Source organism: Ambystoma mexicanum, chromosome 6q (genome assembly GCF_040938575.1).
Source record: "Ambystoma mexicanum isolate Mex_15411 chromosome 6q, UKY_AmexF1_1, whole genome shotgun sequence".
NCBI lineage: Eukaryota > Metazoa > Chordata > Amphibia > Caudata > Ambystomatidae > Ambystoma > Ambystoma mexicanum.
In genome coordinates this window covers 486,417,637-486,440,356 of record NC_090937.1, presented here as the reverse complement: position 1 = coordinate 486,440,356, position 22,720 = coordinate 486,417,637, and the positions used below count along the sequence as shown (strand labels likewise).

At 46.4% G+C, this 22,720-nt stretch overlaps 1 protein-coding gene across 5 annotated transcripts in view; it reads right to left on the bottom strand.

The window, feature by feature from the left end:
* The window catches only part of CENPE (centromere protein E), a 2,471,681-nt gene that overhangs the window by 1,544,174 nt on the left and 904,787 nt on the right, over positions 1–22,720 (bottom strand). For all 5 annotated transcript variants that reach the window (XM_069630970.1, XM_069630968.1, XM_069630972.1 and 2 more), the window contains one exon: positions 1,914–2,162. In XM_069630970.1, the coding sequence (XP_069487071.1) occupies positions 1,914–2,162 (249 nt within the window). The remainder of the gene's footprint in view (positions 1–1,913; positions 2,163–22,720) is intronic.

Sequence of the window (22,720 nt, the reverse complement as noted above, 5' to 3'; positions counted from 1 at the left end):
CCGAAAAAAGAGAAAAATCTCCTGAAAAAGCGCGAAAACTCAGTAAAAGCTCGAGAGCTAAAACACGAGGACTCCCAACACTTGAACGTGTTGTAAAAATCTGAGGATGGCTGCCAGGGGAGGGGTAGAGGGCAGTCATTGGCTGGGGGTAGTATGACCCAGAGATCAGCGATTGGTTACTACTAAGAAAGACAGATCAGAAACAAAACTGATACTGATTTTTTCTTTACCGAAGATTCCCGGCCAGACGACGGGGAATATTCATGAGCATGTGAATCCATGCCAGACCCCATGCTGGAGAAGAGGAATATATGACAACATAGATGGACCTCATTATGGCGGTCTATAGCAATTCATCCAAGGTGTAGGAGTCCATGGATGAGGTGCAGATGATTAAGTCTAAAAAGAAGTGGGTAAGTTGTTGGATTGCCAGCACAAACGCAGCACTAATGATCCTGTGGCACTCTGGGTGTCCGAGGAACCAGAGATTCAGAGTCTTTGGGTGTAGACCTCACTGCCATCTCTCCTGGCGAATAACTGGCAGGTGGTCCCAGGCCAATGACATGGGAGTCCAGTGGAAGGCATTGCCATGCGACCTGTGCGTGAATGCTCCCTTGATGTACTGGTGCACTCCTGGAGCACGATTATCTTTTGGTTGGCCACTTTGTGAAAAACTGCGGCCTGAACAGGGAGGGACATGTGGGCATTTATCTACCAACATGGAGGCCCTGGAGTTGGGTCTAGAGAGACCCTTGGAATGAATACCAACAACAGGGACTATGGGAGCCTTTAACAAAGGGCCAGGAGATATCAAAGTACCCATAGCGAGGTCATTGTTGGTAAATCTGCCCCCTCAGCATTTAATCTGGTACTAGGCTCTAAAGAACCCTCTGCCCTAGAGCCGGGCTGAGTGGATACGGCCTCAGGGCCACCCCTGCATGCAGAGGACCCAGGTAAGTAGTCAATGCGCTGTGGTGCCTGTGAAAAAAGGGTAAACACTGAGCGTAAAGTGATCCAAAGTTGGTCTCTGATTAACTCCTTCACAGAATGCGGTGGGGAAGTGCCAAAAAGATTGCTCCACCAACAAGCTGTCAACGAAGCAAGTGGGAACCAAGAGCTGAATACGATAGGAAAGCTTTCCAGACGTGGTTGGGGCCCAGGCACATCAAACAGAACATGTCTGATGCCGAGGTGTTCCTGGTGCAGGATGCTCAGGAGGTAAATCCTGGTATAACCAGCATACAACGAAGATATAGAGGTGAAACTGGAGGTGAAAATACACAAGGAATTCAAAAAGAAAAATCTTTCATGAGGGGGAAGCTACAGCAAAGAGAGAAGAATGTTTGCAGCTGTGCATGAAGAGTCCAGTACCGCCAAGCAGTAAAAAGGAATGATGGTTGAGGCTAGTGGGAGGAGTCAGCAAGAGTAGGGGCAACCAGGCACACCCGTGCGTGAAACAAATTTAAAAAGGAAGTTGTTCTTTTGCAATGCATAAAGCTCCACTCCCTGCGCTGTCGGCAAGACTCCCATCAGTATGGAGGAAAGGGGACAGGTCGTAAGAGCAATACAAGATGACAAACTACTCTAGATCCAATATCACCAAGACAAATACATATGAAGGATACATACCACTTCTGGCAACTACAGAATACAAACAATTGGACACCTTATTGGAGCAAAGGTTATTTTGATTTGAAACTTAATTTGTTAGCTTATCCAACCCACTTCTACAATTACTGTACCATTGTAACTGAAAAATACGAGCGTAATTTGACAACTTTTCATGAATCTATTTCATAATACTCCATTGAGGTTTCAATACAATCTTTGATCGGCAGCAGCAAAAACTACTAAACGCTGATTAAGCATTGCAAAATCTACTTTTCATAATGTTACTAACAAAATTCACTGACCTCTTTTTTCCGATTAATGTCATTCATTGTGGCCTGATGTTCTTCCTTAAGAACCTCAAATTGCTGCATCAATTCAAAGTACTCTTGTTGAGTCTGTTCATATTTTGGCTGAAGGCTTGCTAAATGCTCCTCTGCCTTTTCCAAACTGTCCATCAATATTTTGTTTTGAGATTCCCTATCATTTAGAGTCAAAACAAGCATGTCTTTTTCTGCCGTTATGCCGCAGAGCTCTTCAGATATTTCACACACCTACATAAAAGAGATGAAGGAAATGCTCTAAAACTGTACACGTTTAAACATATTGCAGCGTATTGAACAATGGAACATGTTATTTTGCCCTTTGCTAACAAGTGAATTAAATCTTTAGATTGAGCATAGACTGAAGATCCCAAACTAACTAGGAATTTTAAACTACAGAACGCCAATAGAACCTCCATAACATCTCTTTATTGGGACAGCCAGAAGACAGCTGTCCACTGTCTGGAAAGGTGCGTTCTCCCAAGTAAAAACGTACAAGGAATATAGAAGCACATGCATTTATTAAAGTCTCACAGTATTTATTCCATTCATTTTTTAAAATAGAACATCCCAAAGGTAAGAGCTTTTTACCTGTAAGCAATGGAATTTGCTTGTTGCTACTGCTCACAGTTAAAGGAATATCAATATATCTTTATAGACCTGCAGCGAAGGCCATAACCGCGTTATGGTCCCTGAAGACCGAGTTAATGAGGGACCATAACACCCGGTACTGCCTGAGCTGCAGGTCTATAAATCTTTTAGAACACCCTCCGTGCCCTTCTGAACTTGGTGCAGTGAATGTGCTAAAGAGCAGGATTCACTGCGCCAAATCAGGACGCCCAGGCTCCACCAATATTTTGAAGTGGGCATGGACGTCCTCGTAGTGCACGACAGTGCACCTTCAGTAGTGCGCCTGTTTTTGTCATAACGGGCACAATCCTGAAATTCAACAGCATTTTTGTTAAATAACGACATATTCGTTATGTTACAAAAATGCCGCTGATAACACAGTGTATATAAACACTTTCATACACATCAAAGTAAGTAGCTGCAACGTTGCACAATTCAACATTGAAGCTGCGTGCTTTGATGTATATGAAAGTGTACATATATACACCCGTGTGGTGTATATGAACACCTTCATATACACCAAAGCAAGCAGCTTCAACGTTGTATTCTATAACGTTGAAGCAGCTTACTTAGGTGTGCATGAAAATGTTCATATGCACCACAGGGTTATATGAACACTTTCATATACACCAAAGCAAGCAGCTTCAATATTGCACGAATACAACGTTGAATCTGCTTCTTTGGCGTATGTGAAAGTGTTCACATACACCAATGCCGGCAGCTCCGCAGGAAAAACATAAGTAATTACAGCCCGATTTGGGGTCTAATCAATCTGCAGGCTATACCAGTTCATATAGCCCGCAGATTGACCAATCAACATTGCGAAACACACGCTAGGGTGTTCTAATTTTATATATTTAATGAAAATTACAGGGAAAACTATGCATTTTTGGCACAGAAATCCTTATAAAACGAACTTATTTTTTTTTTTTTACAGAGCGGAGTACCAGTGTCCTTAACAATGGGTGAAAGGATGTTGATATAAGACCAGAAGATGCAGGGGTGGTGGGGGGCGTCAGTCAAAGGAGTCAATACAAGTTCAAGAGTTTTTATTGAAATCAAATAAAAACTCTTAACTGACCCTACATCTATGAGGAAGTTCCCTTCCTTTGTAAACAAAAACTAAGGCTGCTCGTCAAAGTCCAAATCAAATAGTCCAGAGTCCAAATACTAGGTAGGTAACTGGCCCTACCACTTTACAAAATCTAACTAAAAGGAAAAAGGGAGGCTTGCACAACAGCCTCGGAATGGGCTTCAGCCTGGCCCAACTCATGTACTTCTTTTCAGTCTCAAATTTCCTTGGAAATATATCATCACAGTTCACAATCTTCTAATAAGGTTTTTGGCTAAAATTACAAATATCCTCTGTTTTCTCCCCCAGCCCACTCCCTTTGAAAACAAATATTCTTTTTACTTAACCTTTTCTCAGTTTACCAGTGATCAAATCCCTTCAGGATCCTTTCTAAACGCACTTCTCTGTATCACACCTGTGCGGCACTGGAACTCCCACAAGGCTTTTTGATAGGTATACTGCTTCTCAGTTAAATTAATAACCATAAGCCGCCTGCCCTCTCGGGTATTGCAGCTTCCTGTTTGGTTGGCGGCTTCCCCGGCTATGACATATAGTGTTGGTATCTCTTTCACTCTCTTTGTCTGCTTTCCCAACCTTGATATAAAGCATATGCTCCTTTCACTTCATTTTACATAGGGTGTGCTCGCCTTCGGCTCCCTTAGGTTTTTGAATGGTTGGCAGCTTCCCCAGTCTCGATATACATTGTTCGTATCCCTTGCATTCTGTTTTACCTTGACCCGGTGCCCATTCCATTCCTTTCGGCTCTTTTACTGCTGTCGCTTTCGGCACTCTCACAAACCGATGTTCGTAGTGCTGACTGGCTTTCTCACTTTGGGATGATCCGCTTATCTCTTGGTTCTCGTATCATCTGCAAAGACACTTGCCGTGTGGAGCTCGGGAATACAGGCTCCGTTCCTTCACCTGGTCTCGGCATCAGTTGCCTAGCCCCAGGCTCCACCACTGTTCTATGGTTGTCACACCACCAGGGAAGACTGCTCTCTATCTCCGTCCCTCTCTTGACTGGGGCAACTTGCTCGGTCAAACTGTCTGCTGTGCAGCATCCAGTTGGCGGGCCTGACTTCCTCAACGCCTCTGCTGGATGTGCCCCATGACATACTCTCCACCTAAGCTTGCCTCTGCATAGCGAGTACTCTCCTCCCTCCATAGGAGTGTCTCCATTCACAGTTATTCTTGTGTTTAAGTACGTCATCAAAATCGAAAAGGGTGTGCCCTCCTTCTGATAAAACCGAGTATTACCTGAAGCCAACAGGGTTGAAGGAAGATCACCACTGGTAGTTGTAGTCAAAACATGAGAACACACTTTTTTCCAAGTCCCATTTAGGCAAACAATTTATTTCTGTCGGGGAGGCCCTCTGACTGGGAGTCCTTGTCCCAGAGAGGGGAGACACTCCAGTGAGATTCCACTTGCCCAAACCCCTAGGGATGGTTTTGAGGAGCAGGCTCCCCTCTGGGTAGAAAGGACAAATTCACCAAATTCATCACACAAGTTAGAAACATGAACCAAGGACAGCAGACCATGACAGAGGAACAGGATAGTGGAGAAAGTGGTAAGTTTTAGGATGAAGGGGTAAAGGATAAGTGATCTGGGCGATCGTAGAGAGGTAGGGGAGAGGAGTACACATAAATGTAGTGGCATACAATGCTATGCAAGTGGTTCTTCTGAAAGATAAAGTTACTCACCATACTGACTAACGTACACCTAGTCCATAATCACCTTTCCTCCATACTTGCGAGATATTCCGTCCTTTGGGATGGGACCAGAGCACTTTTTGGTAGCATCCAAAACATTGTCCTTTTTCTTTTTACACTGGCCCAGAGCATGCATGGCTATAGCCCTGCCTTCCTGAGCCCTGCCCAGCCCATCACTTTCAGTCCTTTTCGATCGCCAAGGTAGGTAGACATTAGCAATTAGGTGCATATTTAGCATTGAGTGGGTGGGTCTACGGAGGAAAGGGGACTATGGACTAAGAGTAAGTTAGACACTAGGGTGAGTAACTTCCTTACTCCTACGTCAGGTCCCCTTTCCTGCATACCGGTTGGAGATTCCCAGGCACTGACGTATAAAAAAAGAATGGGCGGATGGATTAAACTCCCCCAGTTAAAGAAGTTTCTGAGGACCGCTTCACCAAATTGAGCGTCAGCCCTAGAGCAGAGGTTGAGACAATGTTTACAAAACGCAGAGGGAGAGTCCCCAGTTACCGCCTTGCTGATGGTTTCCTGGTAGCGTACTTTTGGAAAGCTACAGAGGTTGCTGTACCCCGCACGAGATGTGCATGGATGCGTTTGGGAGCCTAAATGCCTTGTAGTATGTGGACTTCCGTGATACAAGAAACTATCCAGCAGGAGACTGTAGCACTTGGGGGCCTGTGTTCCATTTTTGGCATACTCAAATGTTACAAAAAGATGAGAAGAAATTCTGAAGTCCATTGTCCTATCAAGAGAGAATTGAAGAGCTTGTCATGTCAATGTTGTATAGGACCCGTTTCGTGTCTGAAGAGGGGTCTGGAAAAAACACTGTCAAGGTAACATTAATTACCGCTTTATCCCTATTTATCATCCCTATGTAAGGACATAAAGGAGTCTTCAATGCACAGAGTCTACAGTTTGTCAATTCTTCCTGAAGTGATGGTGACCAGGAAGGCACCTTCCAGGTGAGTTATTAAAGATCCACAGTCACCAAGGGTTCAAACTGCTTATGACCAAAACGTGTTGAGTACCACACTGAGGTCCCATTTTGCCAAAGGAGGCTTGATAGGTGGAAAAAGATGTAGCAGGCCATTCAAAATATTTTATCACTCGGTTTGAGAGCGTGAACAAAGAAGAATCAGTGTTCAGGTATGCCCCGATACCCGACAGGTATGTATGGCAAGAATACATATGAATACCTGAGGAGGCGAGGTCTAAGATAAAGGAAAGGATGCTATCCAGCAATGCTTGACAAGGGTTGATCCTTTTGTTTAGGCACCAATGAGAGAAGCAGAGGTTTGAGCACTGCCGGCATAATATGCGTATTATCATTGGATGGACTGAACTGCGCCAACAACCTGATCTCAGGAACCAGGCTGCTAAGTTCAGCGATTATGTGGAGGGTTGCCACACTTGTTGATCGTACTAGTACAGGAGATTGGTAATATACAGCATTTGAAACAGCAGAGAGACGAACAGGGTCTTCGCTCTGAAAACCAGAAACTGTCTGGCCACCAATGAGCTATAAAAACACCACTGTGCAGTCTTTCGCTTCCCACAGCCTCAGCAAGGGACAATGAATCCAAGGGTGGGGAGGAAAAGATAACTCCCACACTCTAATTCCAGGCAGGAAATCTCCAGGTCATCCCCCAGGGAGCCTGGGACCAGCCCCTTCCTGGAAGCATACAGGAAAGGTTTCTTATTGCTGTGTGTACCAAACAGGGCTATACTCTGGGTCTCCTACTCACTGAAGAGATGGGAAAGAACTTGATCATTTAATTCCCATACATGGTTTGCTCAAGACCAGAGGCTGAAGGAATCAGCCGCTGTCTTTGCCAGAGATGTGCAACATGTAAACCAAATTCCTTTTGTTCCATCCCATTTCCATATCCATATCTTTAGGGATAGCTAAATTAGGGAAAGGGACTTGCCCCTCCCCCCCTTGCTTGTTTACGTAAAACATTGAGACTGAGTTGTCGGTCCTGATTCAAACTACTTTGTTGGTGATGCTGGCCTGGAAAGATTTCAGGTACAGAAAAATAGGTAGTAATTCGGGGTAATTGATGTGGTGTTACCTGCCTGAGATACCACAGGTCGAACACCTCCATGTGACCCAGGGTCATCCCCCATCCCGAGAAGGAAAGGGAGGAATCCGTTAACTTCACATGAGGACACTTCTGAAAAGGTGATACCCCTCCAAGAGGTTGGAGTAGTCCAACCTCTATTTGAGGTCAGGAATCATCTCTGGAATTACTCAAATCAATTGAGTCTCTGGATCCGTCGCCCGAGACCAGGTCTGTGTAACAGCTAATTGTGTATGCCTTATTTTTAACCTTGCTAAAGGAAAATCTAAGACACAGGAAGCCATCAAGCCCAGAAGCCTCTGGAACCACCATGCCGACATGTGGGATGAATTCAAGAAAGACTTTGGCCATCGTCATGTTCCAGCGGAAACCTACGAAAATCTGTTCTTGCGAGATCATCATTGAAGACTTCATACAGTTTACTGATGACCCCAGTTTGAATAGAAGCTTTTGGGATACTGCTTTCTGGGAGCAGCAACATCTGAGGAGACAGTCGTCCAAATAAGGATAGACGTGAACTCGCCAAAGCCTGACAAAAGCCATCACTGCTATAACCTTGGTAAAGACTCTTGGCGCCAAGCTCAGTACAAAGGGAAGGACTCGATACGGAAAATGTTCTGCCTGACCAAAAAACCAAAGTATCTGGAACAGAAGTCCGACTTTTGGAGGTAAGAAGATTTCGCTGCTGGAGCTTTTGTGAGGATGGACATTGATTTTGCTGTAAAAATACTTGTGTTGGTTTTTTCAAGCTCATCATCGGCAGAGCTATGGAAGAGCTCTTTACCCTCAATGGTCCAGAACTGTCTCTTGGAACTCCTCTGTGAACTTGGCTGCATGGAGCTACGCTTGGCTGGTGACAGACTCCAATCATAAGACCACGCGCCAAAGTATCCATATGATGTTCCACGACTTATAATAGGTCTTGAGCCAGAACCCTGGAGTCTGATAGACCGGTCTTAAAATGGTCCTGGGAAATGAACTGCTCAAACTCAGAGCTCCATCCAGAGTTTTAGGTTGGCTGCAGACAGGACAGCTTCAGTATTTGCAAACGCAGTTCTCCAACTCAGTCAAGCAAACACGGTCTTCCAAATGCGCTCCACAGTGTTATTTTCCTTTGACAAGACTTCTGATGCCGAGGAGGAAGATGACAGACTTTGAATGAAGGGTAGCCAATGCCACCGCCGGAGCTGGAAGAGGGCATGTGGTTAAAGGAATTTCCTCAGATGCTTGAAGCCTGTAGCAAGCATCGGTTTGTTTGTGTTGGCCCATGTGAGGTTTTCCCCACACTTTCCTTGCTTCAGCCAAGATATCTTTCTAAAGGAAAAGGCCTGAACAATCCTGCGTTCTCAGAATGAGTACTCCTTTCAAAACTCCTGTCTGTGAGGTAGAAGGCTCTGGTGCCGGGTTGTCTAAATAAGGTCAATCACTCATGAAACGCCTTGATTGACAAAGGCGGCTCCCCTTCTTCCTCATGTACATCCACCACGCCCTTATCGGCAGAACTTTCAGTAGGAGGCACCAGGTGCAGAGCATGTGGCACAGGCTCAGGCTCCTTTGGCTCAGGAGGTCGCTCCACTGTTGGTGGAGGAGGAGGAACTTCCACTGGCTTTGGGGTTCCTGTGGACTGAGGAAATCCTCCAGAAAGAGGTCTTTGAAGTGGGTCTTCATTGGTTCCGAACGCATCAGGTTTTGGAAACGGCTGAAAAATGCATCCACAAGATTGTCTTGGCTGTGGAGATGGTATTGGACTGCTGAACGGATTCTGCCTACACGATTCAGTTGACACTAGCACCAAAGAGGCCCTGAACCACAGAATGTAGAGTAACGGTTCTGAGAAAGGAGGAAGAGAGACTGTTGATGGTAGAAGCAGTCTCGTATGTAGATTCCAATACACTCTAGGACTGTAAGGGTCTCTTCCCAAAGAGGCAGACAGCAAAGACTTGGACCTGGTATCCGAACCAGATGCAGATGACGGCGCAGACAAAATGGGCAACGTCATCGACACCCAAGAAGCCGGTATTCAGAGACGGTGGTAATGTGCATCACAGATTTGACAGAAGCCATGGCAGATTTGGTAGTTATTTTAGGATCTTTCGATGGTTCTTTAGCCCTTTTTGAGGGATCGACTGAGTTGGTAGATGTGGACTCTGGAAGTACCTCTACCCATTTTGCTCCCACAGCCTGTTTAGCCCCTCTAAGGGAAACCTTGGAATTTAATCTGGTTTTACAAGCCCTGGTACAGGGATCCTCAGGGTTATTCCAGTGCCTTTAGCCCCCCCCCCTCACCCCAAAAGGTGGAACCTTTGAGGGGACTCTGGTATTCAGTTAAGTCCCTGAGTGGGGCACCTCAGGGCACAGTGGTTTAGGTCAGGTAGATAAGGAATTTGGAGGAGGGAAACCAGCAGTTGGTAATGGAAGTGGTAGCTGGGGAGAAAGGTGTGAAAATAGGAGTGGAAATTGAACCAAAGACGATGGAAAGATCAGAAGGAGAAGGAGCAGTGGAGATAGAGGTGGAGAGTTGAGAGGAGATCAGAATAAGGTCAAGGGAGTTCCCATTTGAAAGGATGGGGAGCCGAGGTTAAAGTCATCAGTGGAAAAGACATGGCTATGAGGAGGAAGGGAGATAATTAGTGTGGAGGGGTGGTCAATAAATTGTCAAGCGGACTATGTGGCCGATAGAGAGATATAATATGAATGGCATAGGGAGCAGTGCTTGTGGAGATGAGTATTCGAAAGAAGAACTAGTGGGAGATAAGGGAGAAGGAGCGAGAGGATGTTTGGACGAGGCAAAGAATCCTACACCACCATCCCTACAGGTTGGGCAGGGAGAGTGGGTGTAGGTGTAGGCAGGGCTGTGAAGGTCAGCAAGGGTTTCAGAGTCTGAGGGAGGAAATCAGGTTTCTGTAAGGGTAATGAGGTCAAGAGAGGGATAATGGTAAAGAAGTCAGTTCAAGGTAAAGAAAGTCTTGTTACAGACATATGGTGCATTCCACTGAATAAAATAAAAGAGTAAGATATAGAAGCATACTGATGTTGAGTCTGCTAAGTAGAGGCGCTTTGGGGGTAGATGGGAGAAGAGAAGTGTGATGAGTTAGACCCTGGGTTTAGGTCAGTCGTATGGGTACCTAAAACAACAGGCAATCTTTAAGGTAACAGTGGACAGCAATCAAGGCCAATTCTTAGGAGGGAAGCCGAGTAGACAAGATACAGGTTTACAAAATATTTGTAAGATCTCAGACTGGACCCTAGCTACATGTAATTAAGAAACTGTCTACAAGTTTGGCCATTTACACTGCTCTTGAAAGACTTAAAACACTGTGTTAGAGGTCATCTCTTTAGACTACCTCCTGGATATATTAACATCTCTGCCAGATAGTCCAATGTCTCAAAATGCGAGCAATAACTGTCTGAACTTTATGCCAATCTAAGAGACTTAATTTGTAATTTAGTTTCTCATATTTTATCAGATATTTTTATTGCTGTTAATTAGGAATATTTTGTTGTGCATTGTGAAAGGTTAAACATACATCCTTCCTTCTACACATGCAAATTCAATAACTCAATTTCCCAATGTTGCTCTCTTTCAAGTGAAGCAGTTCACAGAAGATTGGTGTGCTATAAAACGACAAAATAACATACAAATAAATGAAATAACTTTGACAGAGGTATTATGAAAATATACGTTTTACCTTTTTCGAGGTAGCAAATTGTTGATGAAGGTCACACAAAGTAGGCAATTTGGGATCTGAAAGTCCCTCCAAGTGAAAGTAACCTGACACTACTTCTTAGTGTCAACCACAAAGCTAAACTTCAATTGAGACCCTTAGATAATAAATTGGAGTCTTTTTTGCCCCAGTTTATGTGTTTTTATCTTTTTGAAACAAACAAATGATACTTTATCATTAACATACAACATTGCTACCTTCTTTGTCACAATTAAGCTCTCCCGTCCCAATTTGACCATTTTTATCACAGGTTTCGATTAGTACTTACATTGGCGACTCTGAGATTCAATCTCAGAAAATAGTATGGGACGGAGATGCTTTTCATCGGCAAAGCGAGATACGTTGCTGTGATTCTGCAAAGTCCCCAATGCTGAAGAGGGTTTTGCTTCAGGATCACTCCAGTGTCTGAAGGCAAGCATAGTGAAGGGAACCTTCAACAATTTTGACTACTGGTTATCAATGCTTGGGCACGCCTAAAGTGAAGTCAACAGTGGTAGGTCAAAGGGTCCTGAGGCAAGTCCGCAGAAGTGGAAGAGGCTCTTCAAGCAATAGGGGGCCAGCTATGAAGCCACCTGTGATGCTGTTTTGCAGATTGGAAGATCTGCAAAAGGGGTAAGGTGCTCCTCTCTGACTCATAGACCGGTCCAGAATGGGAAGTGCAGACTGTGCGAAGGAGACAGGGGTCAGGTATAAGATGTCATTTCAAGCAGACATTACCTTTGTGTTTCTTCCTGATTGTAGATTTTGTTTTCCGCCTGAAACCCATTGGATGTTCATGCTCTTGGCGTCATGTGCTAACACCTCCCCATTTCGGGTACACAGCCACTGGGCAGGAAGATTTTGCAGGAAGTGGGTGATCATTGAAGTTTGACGACTCATATGTTGGCTGGTTTAAAGGAACATAATATTAGCTTACGATTCACTACGAGTTAACACAGAACTTTGTTGTCAATGCAGTTCACGGAACAGTACAGAACTGCTTCAATTCCTATTCAGTTGGACAGAACCCTTTGTGCTTCTGGACTCATCCCCATGTTTGAATAACTATGGTTGCGGATACCTGGGATCCATGGGAGATGATAAAGAGGTTAACTGGTGCAAGTCAATTTCTTTCAAATTTCTGGTGGGCACAGCCTCACTAGGGGTCATATAGACTTCTGGGCTTTCAGATATGAATTCAGGCATGAATGTCAAAACAAGATATAATCTATTTGTGAATGGTAGCCAAGTGGTATTGGTACATAAAAGGATGAGGCCCCAGGGTAGCAAGTTGCATTGTCAAGCACAACCAACTCTTCGATCGCTTGATGGGGTGATAAATATGTACATGGCTATTCCTTGAAATCAATAGCAAAGGTTGTAAAGAACCCTTTGAGAATCCTTACTGCTGGCTCTTTAGCATCTCACATGTCTGACAGCATTTCATCATACTGCACCAGGCCAGTAAAAGCAACAAGACATGACCTTATGTCTTGGTTCCTTCCAAATGTGTCATTGGTACGGGCCAGATTCATTACTGATCAATGAAATGGTTCTGTAACAATAGCCAGCAAAGTTTCCAGTCACTGCTGGAATAAGGTTACAGCCTGTATCCTATCAGTTGATATTCCGGTCTGCCTAGCTGGTCTTTGGAGGGGCTTTTTCTAATGGAGTTGGCCATTTATGGAGTCGAGGGGGATGCGGATCTCTTGCCTAAAGGTATCTTTTGGAGCATACTGGCTGGAAACTGGTTTGGGTTTTGGAGATGGTCCGAAACTATTTTTAATTGCAGAATTCTAGGAACCAAAACCTCAGGTTCTTAGATTATTTATAACGCCCAAAGGCCTCAGTGCACGAAAGGTTCCATCTACTCCACCTTCGAATAGCTGATATTTTCAAAAAATCAGTTGATCTACATCACCATTTTTCTCTCAAAGGGGAGTTCCCCAAAACGTACTCAGACTGCATATAAGATGCCTGCCGACAGCTCAAAAATAAGTTCTCCAATGTGCATCCAACTCCGGGTCAGATTCTCCCAAAGTAGTCTTTTGGGATCGTGATCTGTATGTCATTTTGAGCCAAACACTGGAAGTGCATGTAGACAGTACACACTTGTTTCTGGCCACGACTGCACTGTCTCTGGATTACACAAGAGCTTCTTGTCCCAAGTACGGCTCCAACGTGATCACTAGCAAATGTCTCTGGGATTTGAGCCCCATGTACAGTTCAAGCAAAGGTATCTACTAAATCTCCTTCAGGCTGCCTGCCTGGTGTACAAGTGAGTGGGTGAGTGTCACTAGACCTCCTGGCCTACTGCACAGCTCAGTTTTCCCACACCATTGTGGTGTGTTTGCTTGAGGACCACTCTGGGTCCGACTGATTTTCAACCTACCGTGTGGTCTCTGGTTTTCCAGCCCCTCTTGGGCCATTTGGAATCTCAGTTCCTCCTCCTCCTCCTTGGTTCCTCAACCCCATCTTGGCTATTTGGCATCTCTCACCTTCTTGGGGTCTGGCTGGGTCCGCTCTCCTCCCTGGTTCCTGGGCACACTGCGTACCTTGTTCAGTGTGGCAGCGTTCCTTGGGGGAGGAGGTCTCCCAGTTTGGTGCAGAACATCCGTTCCAGCTTCTCCTCAGGCTTTCACGTCAGTCCTTTCAATCAGCTAATGACAGGACTTTGGCATCAGTTGGAGCAGGCGCTTGTCAGCCACTTTCTATGCTGCAGTGACAGCTCTTCTCCAGCTCCATTCTTGTAACGGGGAGCAGTGCTCCGTGGGTTCTCTCGTCCCTCCACTGTCCATGCGGGCTGCATGATGTCGCTTCCTGGCTCTTCCTCGAATGGGGAAATTCCCTCCGCTGTGTTATTCTGCAGGATTGAGTGTCTTCTGCACTCTCTTTTAGTGTCAATCTCACAGGACCAGTATGTTCCTCACTGTAAGTCTATGAGACAAGGGCGGGTAACATCGCTGCTAAGTGTGGGCCTATCTCCAAAGGGGTCAGGGGATGGGTGCTAACCCCCAGTGGGATCTTGCTTGCCTGTCCCCTAGGGGGCCTTAAACTTAGCAGGATCATGTCCCTATCCCCAAAGGTGGAGGCTGCCCCTTGGGGAGAGGGGACGTATTCCCTGGACGTATTCCCTGGATTCGTCAGACCACTTGGAATGATTATTTGATCATATGTATTATGTTTGACCAAAAAGGGTATATATTCAGGCATTCCTAAAACAGGTGCAATAGTGAGTCTTGACCAATACAATTTCAAGTTAATCCTGTTCAGACTTTCAGGAACAAAATGCCAATGAAAAAATACATTCTAGTTTAGTTTACTCAACTGAATGATCCTACAGGACAAGCCCATTCTTTGCCAAATCAGTCCCAACACTACTTTAGACAATCTGTCCACACAATTTTCACAAAAACCCTTACATACAGTCAAGTCAGCATGGACTAAAGGAGCCTCAATCAACCCGTAAAGGTTAATCAGCAGTCTACTTTCCTTACTCAAAAACAACCATTGTTCAGCCAGCAAAAAAAAAAAAAAAGTATCATCCGGGAGTGACACTGAGTGTGTTGATCACTCGTTGCAGGAGTGGAAATGGAGGGAAGGCGTAAAGGAAAAGACCCTCCCACAGGAACGAGAAAACATCCCCCATACTCTACGGTTGCAGGAACCTGTTGGCGAACCTCTGCCACTGGAGTTGGTCGGCGTTGCAAAGAGATCGATCTGGGGTTGGCCTCATTGGCAGAATAGCAGATCCACTTGGGCTTGGCAAAGCTCCCACTCACGGCAAGAACGTAGCTCCCTGCTGAGCAAGTCTGCAATGGTGTTCTTGGTGCCCGCCAAGTGGAACGGGACGAGAAACCTGTCCTGACGAATGGCCCAGAGCCACAGCTCTTGAGCCTCCTTGGAAAGTTCCAGCAAGCGCGTTCCGCCCTGCTTCTGGATGTAGAACATGGTGGTGGTGTCGGTGAAGATCCTCCTCACCTTGCCCTTCAGCAATGGCAGGAAGGACCAGAGGGGCCCAGAAGACAGGCCAAAGTTCAGGACATTGATGCGAAGAGCCATTTCATCTGGTAGCCAGAGGCTTGGGGCATGGAACTACCCGGTGTGGGTGCCCCAACCTTCCTGGGAAGCATCTGTGGTGGTTTTCGCCTGGTACAGTGGGACTCGGAACGGGGCCCCTTCCGGTAGGTGAGGTCTAACGTCCCACCACCATATCGCCCAACGAAAGTCCTTGTTGAGGGTGATCATGTCCGTCCAGGATCCGGAGACCTGCAACCCCCTTGCATCCAGAAACTGCTGTAGATGTCTAATGCGTAGTCTGCACAAGCAGATGAGGTTGATACAGGAGGACATCATGCCCATCTGTGACTTGATGGCTCGCTCCGTAGCCGACCGTGCCGACGATAGATGCTGTACCTTCCCCAGGATGGCTATCACTCTCTCTTCCGAGGGCGACGCTACACACTTCTCTGTGTTGAGACAGGCAGCCAGTAACAGAGCTTTCTGTGATATCTCCAAACAGGATTTCGGATAGTTTGTGGAAAATCCCAGATTGTCCAGCAGTTGCACGGTCCTAGTCGTGTGTTTGCTCACCAGCGCACAAAAGCAGGAGCGGACAAGACAATCATCCAGATAAAGGTAGACCTGGATGCCCATGAGACGAAGGTGCACTGCCACCAGAGCCAAGCACTTTGTAAAGACCCTTGGGGGGGCGGGGGTGACTTCAGGTCGAAGGGGTGCGCCTTGAACTGATAGTGCCATCCATGCACCATGAAACATAGGAATTTGCAGTGTTTCCTATGGATGGGGATGTGGAAGTAGGCGTCCTCCAGATGCAGAGACACCAGAAAGTCGACTTGTTCCAGGTGGCCAAACACGTTTTGCAACGTGACCATCCTGAATTTCTAGGACTTTAAGTACTTGTTGAGGAGTCTTTGGTCCCGGATCGGCTCCACCCTCCTGTCTTCTTTCGGACCAGAAAGTATTTGGAGTACACTCCAGAGCTCCGAAGGCGCTAGGGGGACAGGCTCCATCGCCATCTTCTTTAAAATGGCGTGGACCTCCTGTAGCAGCTGCACCACATGCTGTTCTTGTCGAGCCACAGGGGGAACACGAGGACACCTGCGTTGGAACTCCGGGGTGTGCCTCTGGTCGAGCACATCCGGCACCCATCTGTCAGTGATGTTGGTCTTCCACGTGCTGCCGATCGTTGCCAGCCGGCCACCCAGTGGGGTACACAAGTGGGGGCCCGAGTCCACGGCCAGTTCAGGCCTGTTCAGATGTTATATCCCTTGGAGGATCTGCCAGACTTCGATCTCGAGGAACGAAAGGACGACCAGCGTTGCTGTAGGGTACCCAGCAAACGCACTGTCTCCGTGTCCGCTTTGATCACCTGCAGAGACTTGTCACTTTTTTGCCATAGAGATTCTCTCCATGAAATGAACGTCTGGCCTGAAGTTTGTCGCTTTGAGCCATCCCTGCCACCGACGAGACACTCCGTTGGCCATTTGTTGGAAAGCTGTGTCTGTGTTTTCCACCACCACAGTGATGGTGTAGTCAGAGTCCACTCCCCCCCTCCCCTAATCCCCCACCCAGGAACAGGGCCAGTGCTTCCACCTTATTGCCTAGTAAGACTTCCAGAATCAAGCAGTATAGATGACGCTTTTTCCCATCGCGCCTAGCTTATCCCCCAACTGGTCTGGAGGAACCATGTACGCAGACAACAGGTTAGCCGACTGTTTTCTGGCCGCATCGGAGACAACAGTCTGGTGAAGGTTGGGACCTCAGACACTTGGGGGGTGAGTCCAGGACTCGCATTGCTGGTACAGAAACCCTTCTTTCTTAGTCTCCTCCGGCACCAGTTGAAACAGCTCTGAGGTCCATGACATCATGGCATGCAAAGAGGCAACCTCATCCTGGGGAGAGGGCCTGTGGGGTGCATCCCTGCCTGACGGTTCCCCATCAGCTGGTACAAAGTCATCTGCTTTGTCGGTGTCCATCGCTGCAGCTGCTGCATCATTGCCTGTGTCCACTGCTGGATCCCCTGTTGGAGTTACAACTCGAGGAGGAGGAGGTGTCTGGCGACGCCTTGGACCAATTGAGTCCTTAAGGTATTATTTGCAACCTAAATGCAATCTTGACAGCGAGCTCACTATTGTTGGCTGATAGTGAGATGATCCATTTTCTTTAACTCACTTACAAATCCAAAGCCTTTCACCATGCATACAACACTTTTAGGGTTAGTATTATTCTCTAATTGAATTCCATCACACAACATGGGGTCCTGAACCTCATAATCCATATGTACTATATTGGCAACTGCCACCTCATGTTTAAAAACATTCTAAAGTGAACTTTATCATCAGTTCATTAACAGTAGATACCACATTTTCTACTATGCGACCAAAATAACCCCTAACAGTTTTCTCATTTTATCCGAGATAACAACCATACCTAAGAAGCACGCTTCACCAAATAACGCACCATGATCGCATTGCTCTATAGATACCTTTTCAATACATTCAAACAAGTGCGAGAAGTACTGTCACAGAAATACCGTATTTCTATAATTTCCCATGCTCTTCAGAATCTTATTATACAGTAACATTATTTCATTCAAATGTTTGAGACTCTAGTAACACCGAACTAAAGGTAAATGTAGTTATTTGAAATTGAACTTCGAGTTAAGCTACTTTCCCCTTACTAAAATGGCGACTATAACACCACAAACATAACGAAGCCGTCAAATCACTTGCACGTGATCACTGCACGCAATGTGTCATCATGCCATTTAAATCAGCCACGCACGTATCCACAATGATGATTTCAACAACTGAATAGAGTTCGGCTATCATACCGATGCTCAACTTGACTTTTCGTTCTCTTTCCAAACAAAGGTAAGCCGCCGCATTTAACGATGACATCTACCTAACTTACTCCTTCTCATTTATTCTTTTCTCTCCTAATAGCAACTGTAAGAATTATATTCACACATAGCTCAAACAACTAACTGAGCAAACCAGGATATCAAGCTACTTATAACCCTCCTGAGGAACCAATACTACAATATTGGAGAAACACGTGTCGAGGGAATTAGGTATACCAAGAACTTTATTATGAAGTAATAACTAAGGACCTTCAGTACACAAGCAACAACCTAGGATTCTAACTGTGGAAATAACAGTTTAGCAACACCTAGGTTTCTATCTGTGAAAAAAACTCTAAATGGATCCTGCAAGTAACAAGTGCCAAACTTTACTATAAGGAAATAATAAGGACTTCAAGGACATAAACAACAAGAAATAGCCCTTAATGTGCAAACACCACTATGGGAAACCAACTATATAAACTTTACTAGGCACTTACTTTACTTCCCCCTTTTGTGAATAGAACATTAGGGCTCAGGACACTTTCTCTATTCAAAATCTACCAAGATTGGATCACTAATAAATACCAATTCTTATCCACTTTCATGCTTCCGCCTGTTATTTCCTGAACTACTCCAGTCTGAAGGCGCTACCTAAAGGTAATACAATCCTCTTTTTCAATTGAGTCCTTAGCCTTGCACTGTGTCGGACTATCAGGAGGTGGACCAGTAGGGCTCTTGGGTGGACCATGGCCCGGTGTGGGAGGCAGCCTCTGTTGGATCTTGGACAACTGCATGTGCAGTGTCTGTAGGATGTCCAAGGACATGCCCCTCGGTTGAGGTGTGAAAGGAATGAGTGGTGGAGCTTCCGGACTGGTGTGCTTCTTCATTGATGTGATAAACTGCACTCTCCACTGAGGCCCTTCCAGTGAGATGGGTTCCTGGCCCCCTTCATGGTTCGAATAGCAACCACCGGGCAGATCATCCTCCCACTCGTCCGAGCAGGTATAAATGTTTACCGGCTTCTTCGGGGCAGCCGCTGGCCACGCATCCTTCTTTGGGTCGGCAGGTGCTCTTTCCCTCTCCAGTGACTCCTGAGGCAGGGGCGACCAGAGGAACAGTCCCCATCTCAGGGGCCTTCAGAGGTGCCACAGCAGTTGTTTCATGCCTTGGCGGCAGCAATACATGAGGAGTAGGCGTGGCCGTGACTGTGAAAACTACCTTTGTGGCTAGCCCCCTTTTTGACAAAGATGTGATGGCTGTCGACGAGGTTGTCGACGGAGCGGTAGGAGCCTTTTTGGACGTCTATGCTGAAGTTGCCCTGGCGGGCTGATCTGCAGTTAACGAGGGTATCAGCAATGGGGGCACTGAAGTGGCACCTTTCGATTTTTCGTTCAATGTCTTATCTGCTGATGGCAAGCAGAGTATGGACGGGGTCAAGGACTTTCTCTTCGAAGGAGCACTCCTCACCGGTAGGCTCGCTGTGGAAGTAGATGGTGACGGTAACCTTGTCCATCCCGCGCTGGTTCCCGCAGCCGCGGCTAACACAGGGGACACACATCAAGTGGCCTGGCCTTATGAACCCCTCGTAGTTGAGCCGTCCCTCAAAGGATCTCAACCTCTTTTCCCAGGTAGTGCATTCATGAGGCCTTACCAGATTTTAACTAGGCCGCCAGTCTGCTGTAGCAGTCTTTTAAAAAAATCCCTGGCAGACCTCGCATCCCTCTTCATCGTGGCCCAGATGCAGGCATTGTGGTGTCGATCCTCGACATGCACGTTCATAAATCCACACTTGGTAGAGCGTTTAAAGAGGCATCTCCCATCTTTGGCCATGGTGGAAAGGCGCGCACTAGGCCCAAGCACAGGCCTTCTGGAAAACTCGAATCTCCGCTGCCGGTAATTGACCTTCGGTCGAACAAGAAGACAAAAATCTGACAAAATCTAACAAATTTGCTGAAAAAACACTCAAAATATGAAAACGGCTCAGAAAGCAACAAGAGGACTCCCAACACTGAAGCGTGCAGTAAAATCTGCAGATGGCCACGAGGGGTGGAGCTTAGGGAGAGGACTGTCATTGGATGGGGGCAGTAAGAGGAAGATATTTTGAGAGACATTAAAATCTGATACCACCGTTGGAAGGAAATGGGATCTCACTCTCATTGGGGGTCATTACGACTATGGAGGTAAGTACCGTCACGGCTGCTGCCGGAGTCATGAATTTTGCAGCACCCGGCAAAGGGCAATTACCGGGGCATCACAGCCCCGGCGGACCCGGTAATTGCCCATTGCCGGGTGCCGCAAAATATTACCCCCCCCCATTCCCATTTGAGTCCCATTGGACTCAGTGGGAATGGGAAGGAGGGATGCATGAATGGTGCCATTGCATCCGTCTATATATGCGAGCGGGTGCCTTTTAGTCCGATAGGCCAGACCTGGCGGGCTGAAAGGCACCCGCTCGCATAACTCGTAGTTTGCCGGTCCGGTAACAATGGTCCCGGCAAGCTTAACGGTACTGTTGTTACCGGACCGGCAAACTTGTAATGAGGCCCAATGTCACTGTTGGGAAAGATTTCATTTATGTGCAATTTTCCTTCCATTTATGTACCCTCCAAACTTTTAGCTTTTGTTTGGCTATCCTAACCTGACTTTTTCCAGTGGAGCCCAGCCTTCAGCTGAACTCCCCTGGGCATTTGCTCACTTGTTATGGGAAAACTGACACCTCCTTCAGGCTGTCAGTACCGGGAAACTATCTTTCCCTTAGTCTTTGACTATGTTGCCATGTCTTGGTAACTTTTTAACAGTGTGCAATGTACCTTCCAGTACCGTGCGCTGGGGTCCCTTTTTGTTTTATGTCCCTAGACACCCTCAAAGGATTTTTTGGTGATTGTAAGAGTATGCCTGGGACGAACTGGTGGCAGCAGTTACTTTTCATAATGTTTTACTTCTTTTTACTGACCCAAACCGCGTTTGGCTCAAGACTGTGGCCAGATCTGAAAATGGAAGAGGCACAAAGTCTTTTGTTCTGTCCCATGGCCATTTTGTCCCTTGCCTTCACCCAGGTCAAGTAACCCGTGTTTTCCTTATTTGATCATGCAGCCTTCTGCGAAAACCGATCTCTTTTGCGGGCTTCTGCCTGTCACGTATGTGTGCCCAGAAAGCGGGCAAGCACTGCCTGGTCCCAATCCACATTACTGGTGTCAGGATGTCTGGAGAGCCCTCGATTTTGGAACAAAGCTAATCTTCGGTAACAGAAGGGGCTCTGCAGCCATTACAGGTTGATCACCTGTGTTCTCACTGAACTACAGAAGGAGCCAAGTCTCCTACACAAAGAACATGACTTGTGAAACTGCTGGAGATGATTTGGAAGGTTTTGGCACCCTTTGCCCTCTGCTGACCAGTCGGACCCCTGCTTTCTTCATCGATCAATAAGGCCTGCCAAGGCACTTCGCCCCTTTGCAGTAGTGGGAAGAACTACTCTCGGCACCCTCTGCTTACCCACCCAACAAGCCTCTTCGGAAGTGTTCCTGTGCCATCCAGCGATCTGTCCAGCTCTACCTCAGGGTAACCCACAGCACCGCCGCAGTCTCGAGTGGGAACCCGAGACTTGGGACATCGCTTGCCTGTGGCTCCGTGCATTCTCACGCCCGCATCCACAATTCCCACATTACTACCTGGTGGTGATGGTCGCTATAGACCTCTTCTGTTCTGCTCTCCTGTGCCCTGAAGCAAGCTGTACCGGAATTTTATTCATACCTCCTTCGGAAGCTGAGAAAAGGCAACTGTCCCGTTATGGACGATTGTTCTCCACCGCAGCAGCTGAGAGCCGCAGCGCTGTGAAAACTGCAGGACTCGAACCTATCAGCGACCTCGACTAAACTGGCAGTTTGGTCCGGACTTTGCCGAGCATCAGTGACTACTTGTATCACTTACCGGTGGCCCCCTGGCACAACCGATGATTTTTATGCATTTGTTATGCACAAGTATTCCTTAAAGGTATTCAAACTTGGCTGGGTTAGCCTGTGTTCCCTAGCTATACTCACCTTTTGTACACTGCTTTACCGCCACTGGCAGAGCCTACTCGAATAGTGGGAACCAATTCGAGACTTGCTACAGCCCTTCCAAGAAGACCCACTTTCTGTTCATCTGCGCGATCACACATTTGCACTGTTGAGCATAAGGCTCCCCACTTCTTAGGGTTGAACTCGAAAGTTAGGGAACAAACTCTTAATACCTAATGCCATTTGTGCGTTAAATTAACCTTCTCCTTATAGGTTGTGGTTGTATCTTGTCACTGAATTTCATTAGGAAACTAATGTATATATAGTTTAAAGATTTGTTTGATAACTGTTTTCTCATTGCTAAAGTTACTTGTGTCTATTTGGTCCAGCCGACAAATGTAGAAGATAATTTTCTAATACACTTGTCGAAGAGTAATTTGTGGTTCATTACTGTGTGTGCTCATTGTGGGCTTCCGATCACTGTCACCCCTCCTGAGACCTAGTCTTGACAGCTACCAAGATTGATCTGGCTTGTCCAGAAGGTTCCCCTGTTTCACTAAACTGACGGTGGCCTCCTAAACTTCTGCCCATCAGGCCAGGGTTTAGAAATCCATTGTAACAGTCAGCTTCTCGTTAAAGAAAATCAAATGGGGAGAATTAACAGATAACACCTGTAGCTCACTTACCCGTCTCGCGGAAGTAATGGCAATCAGGAAATCATTTTATGGG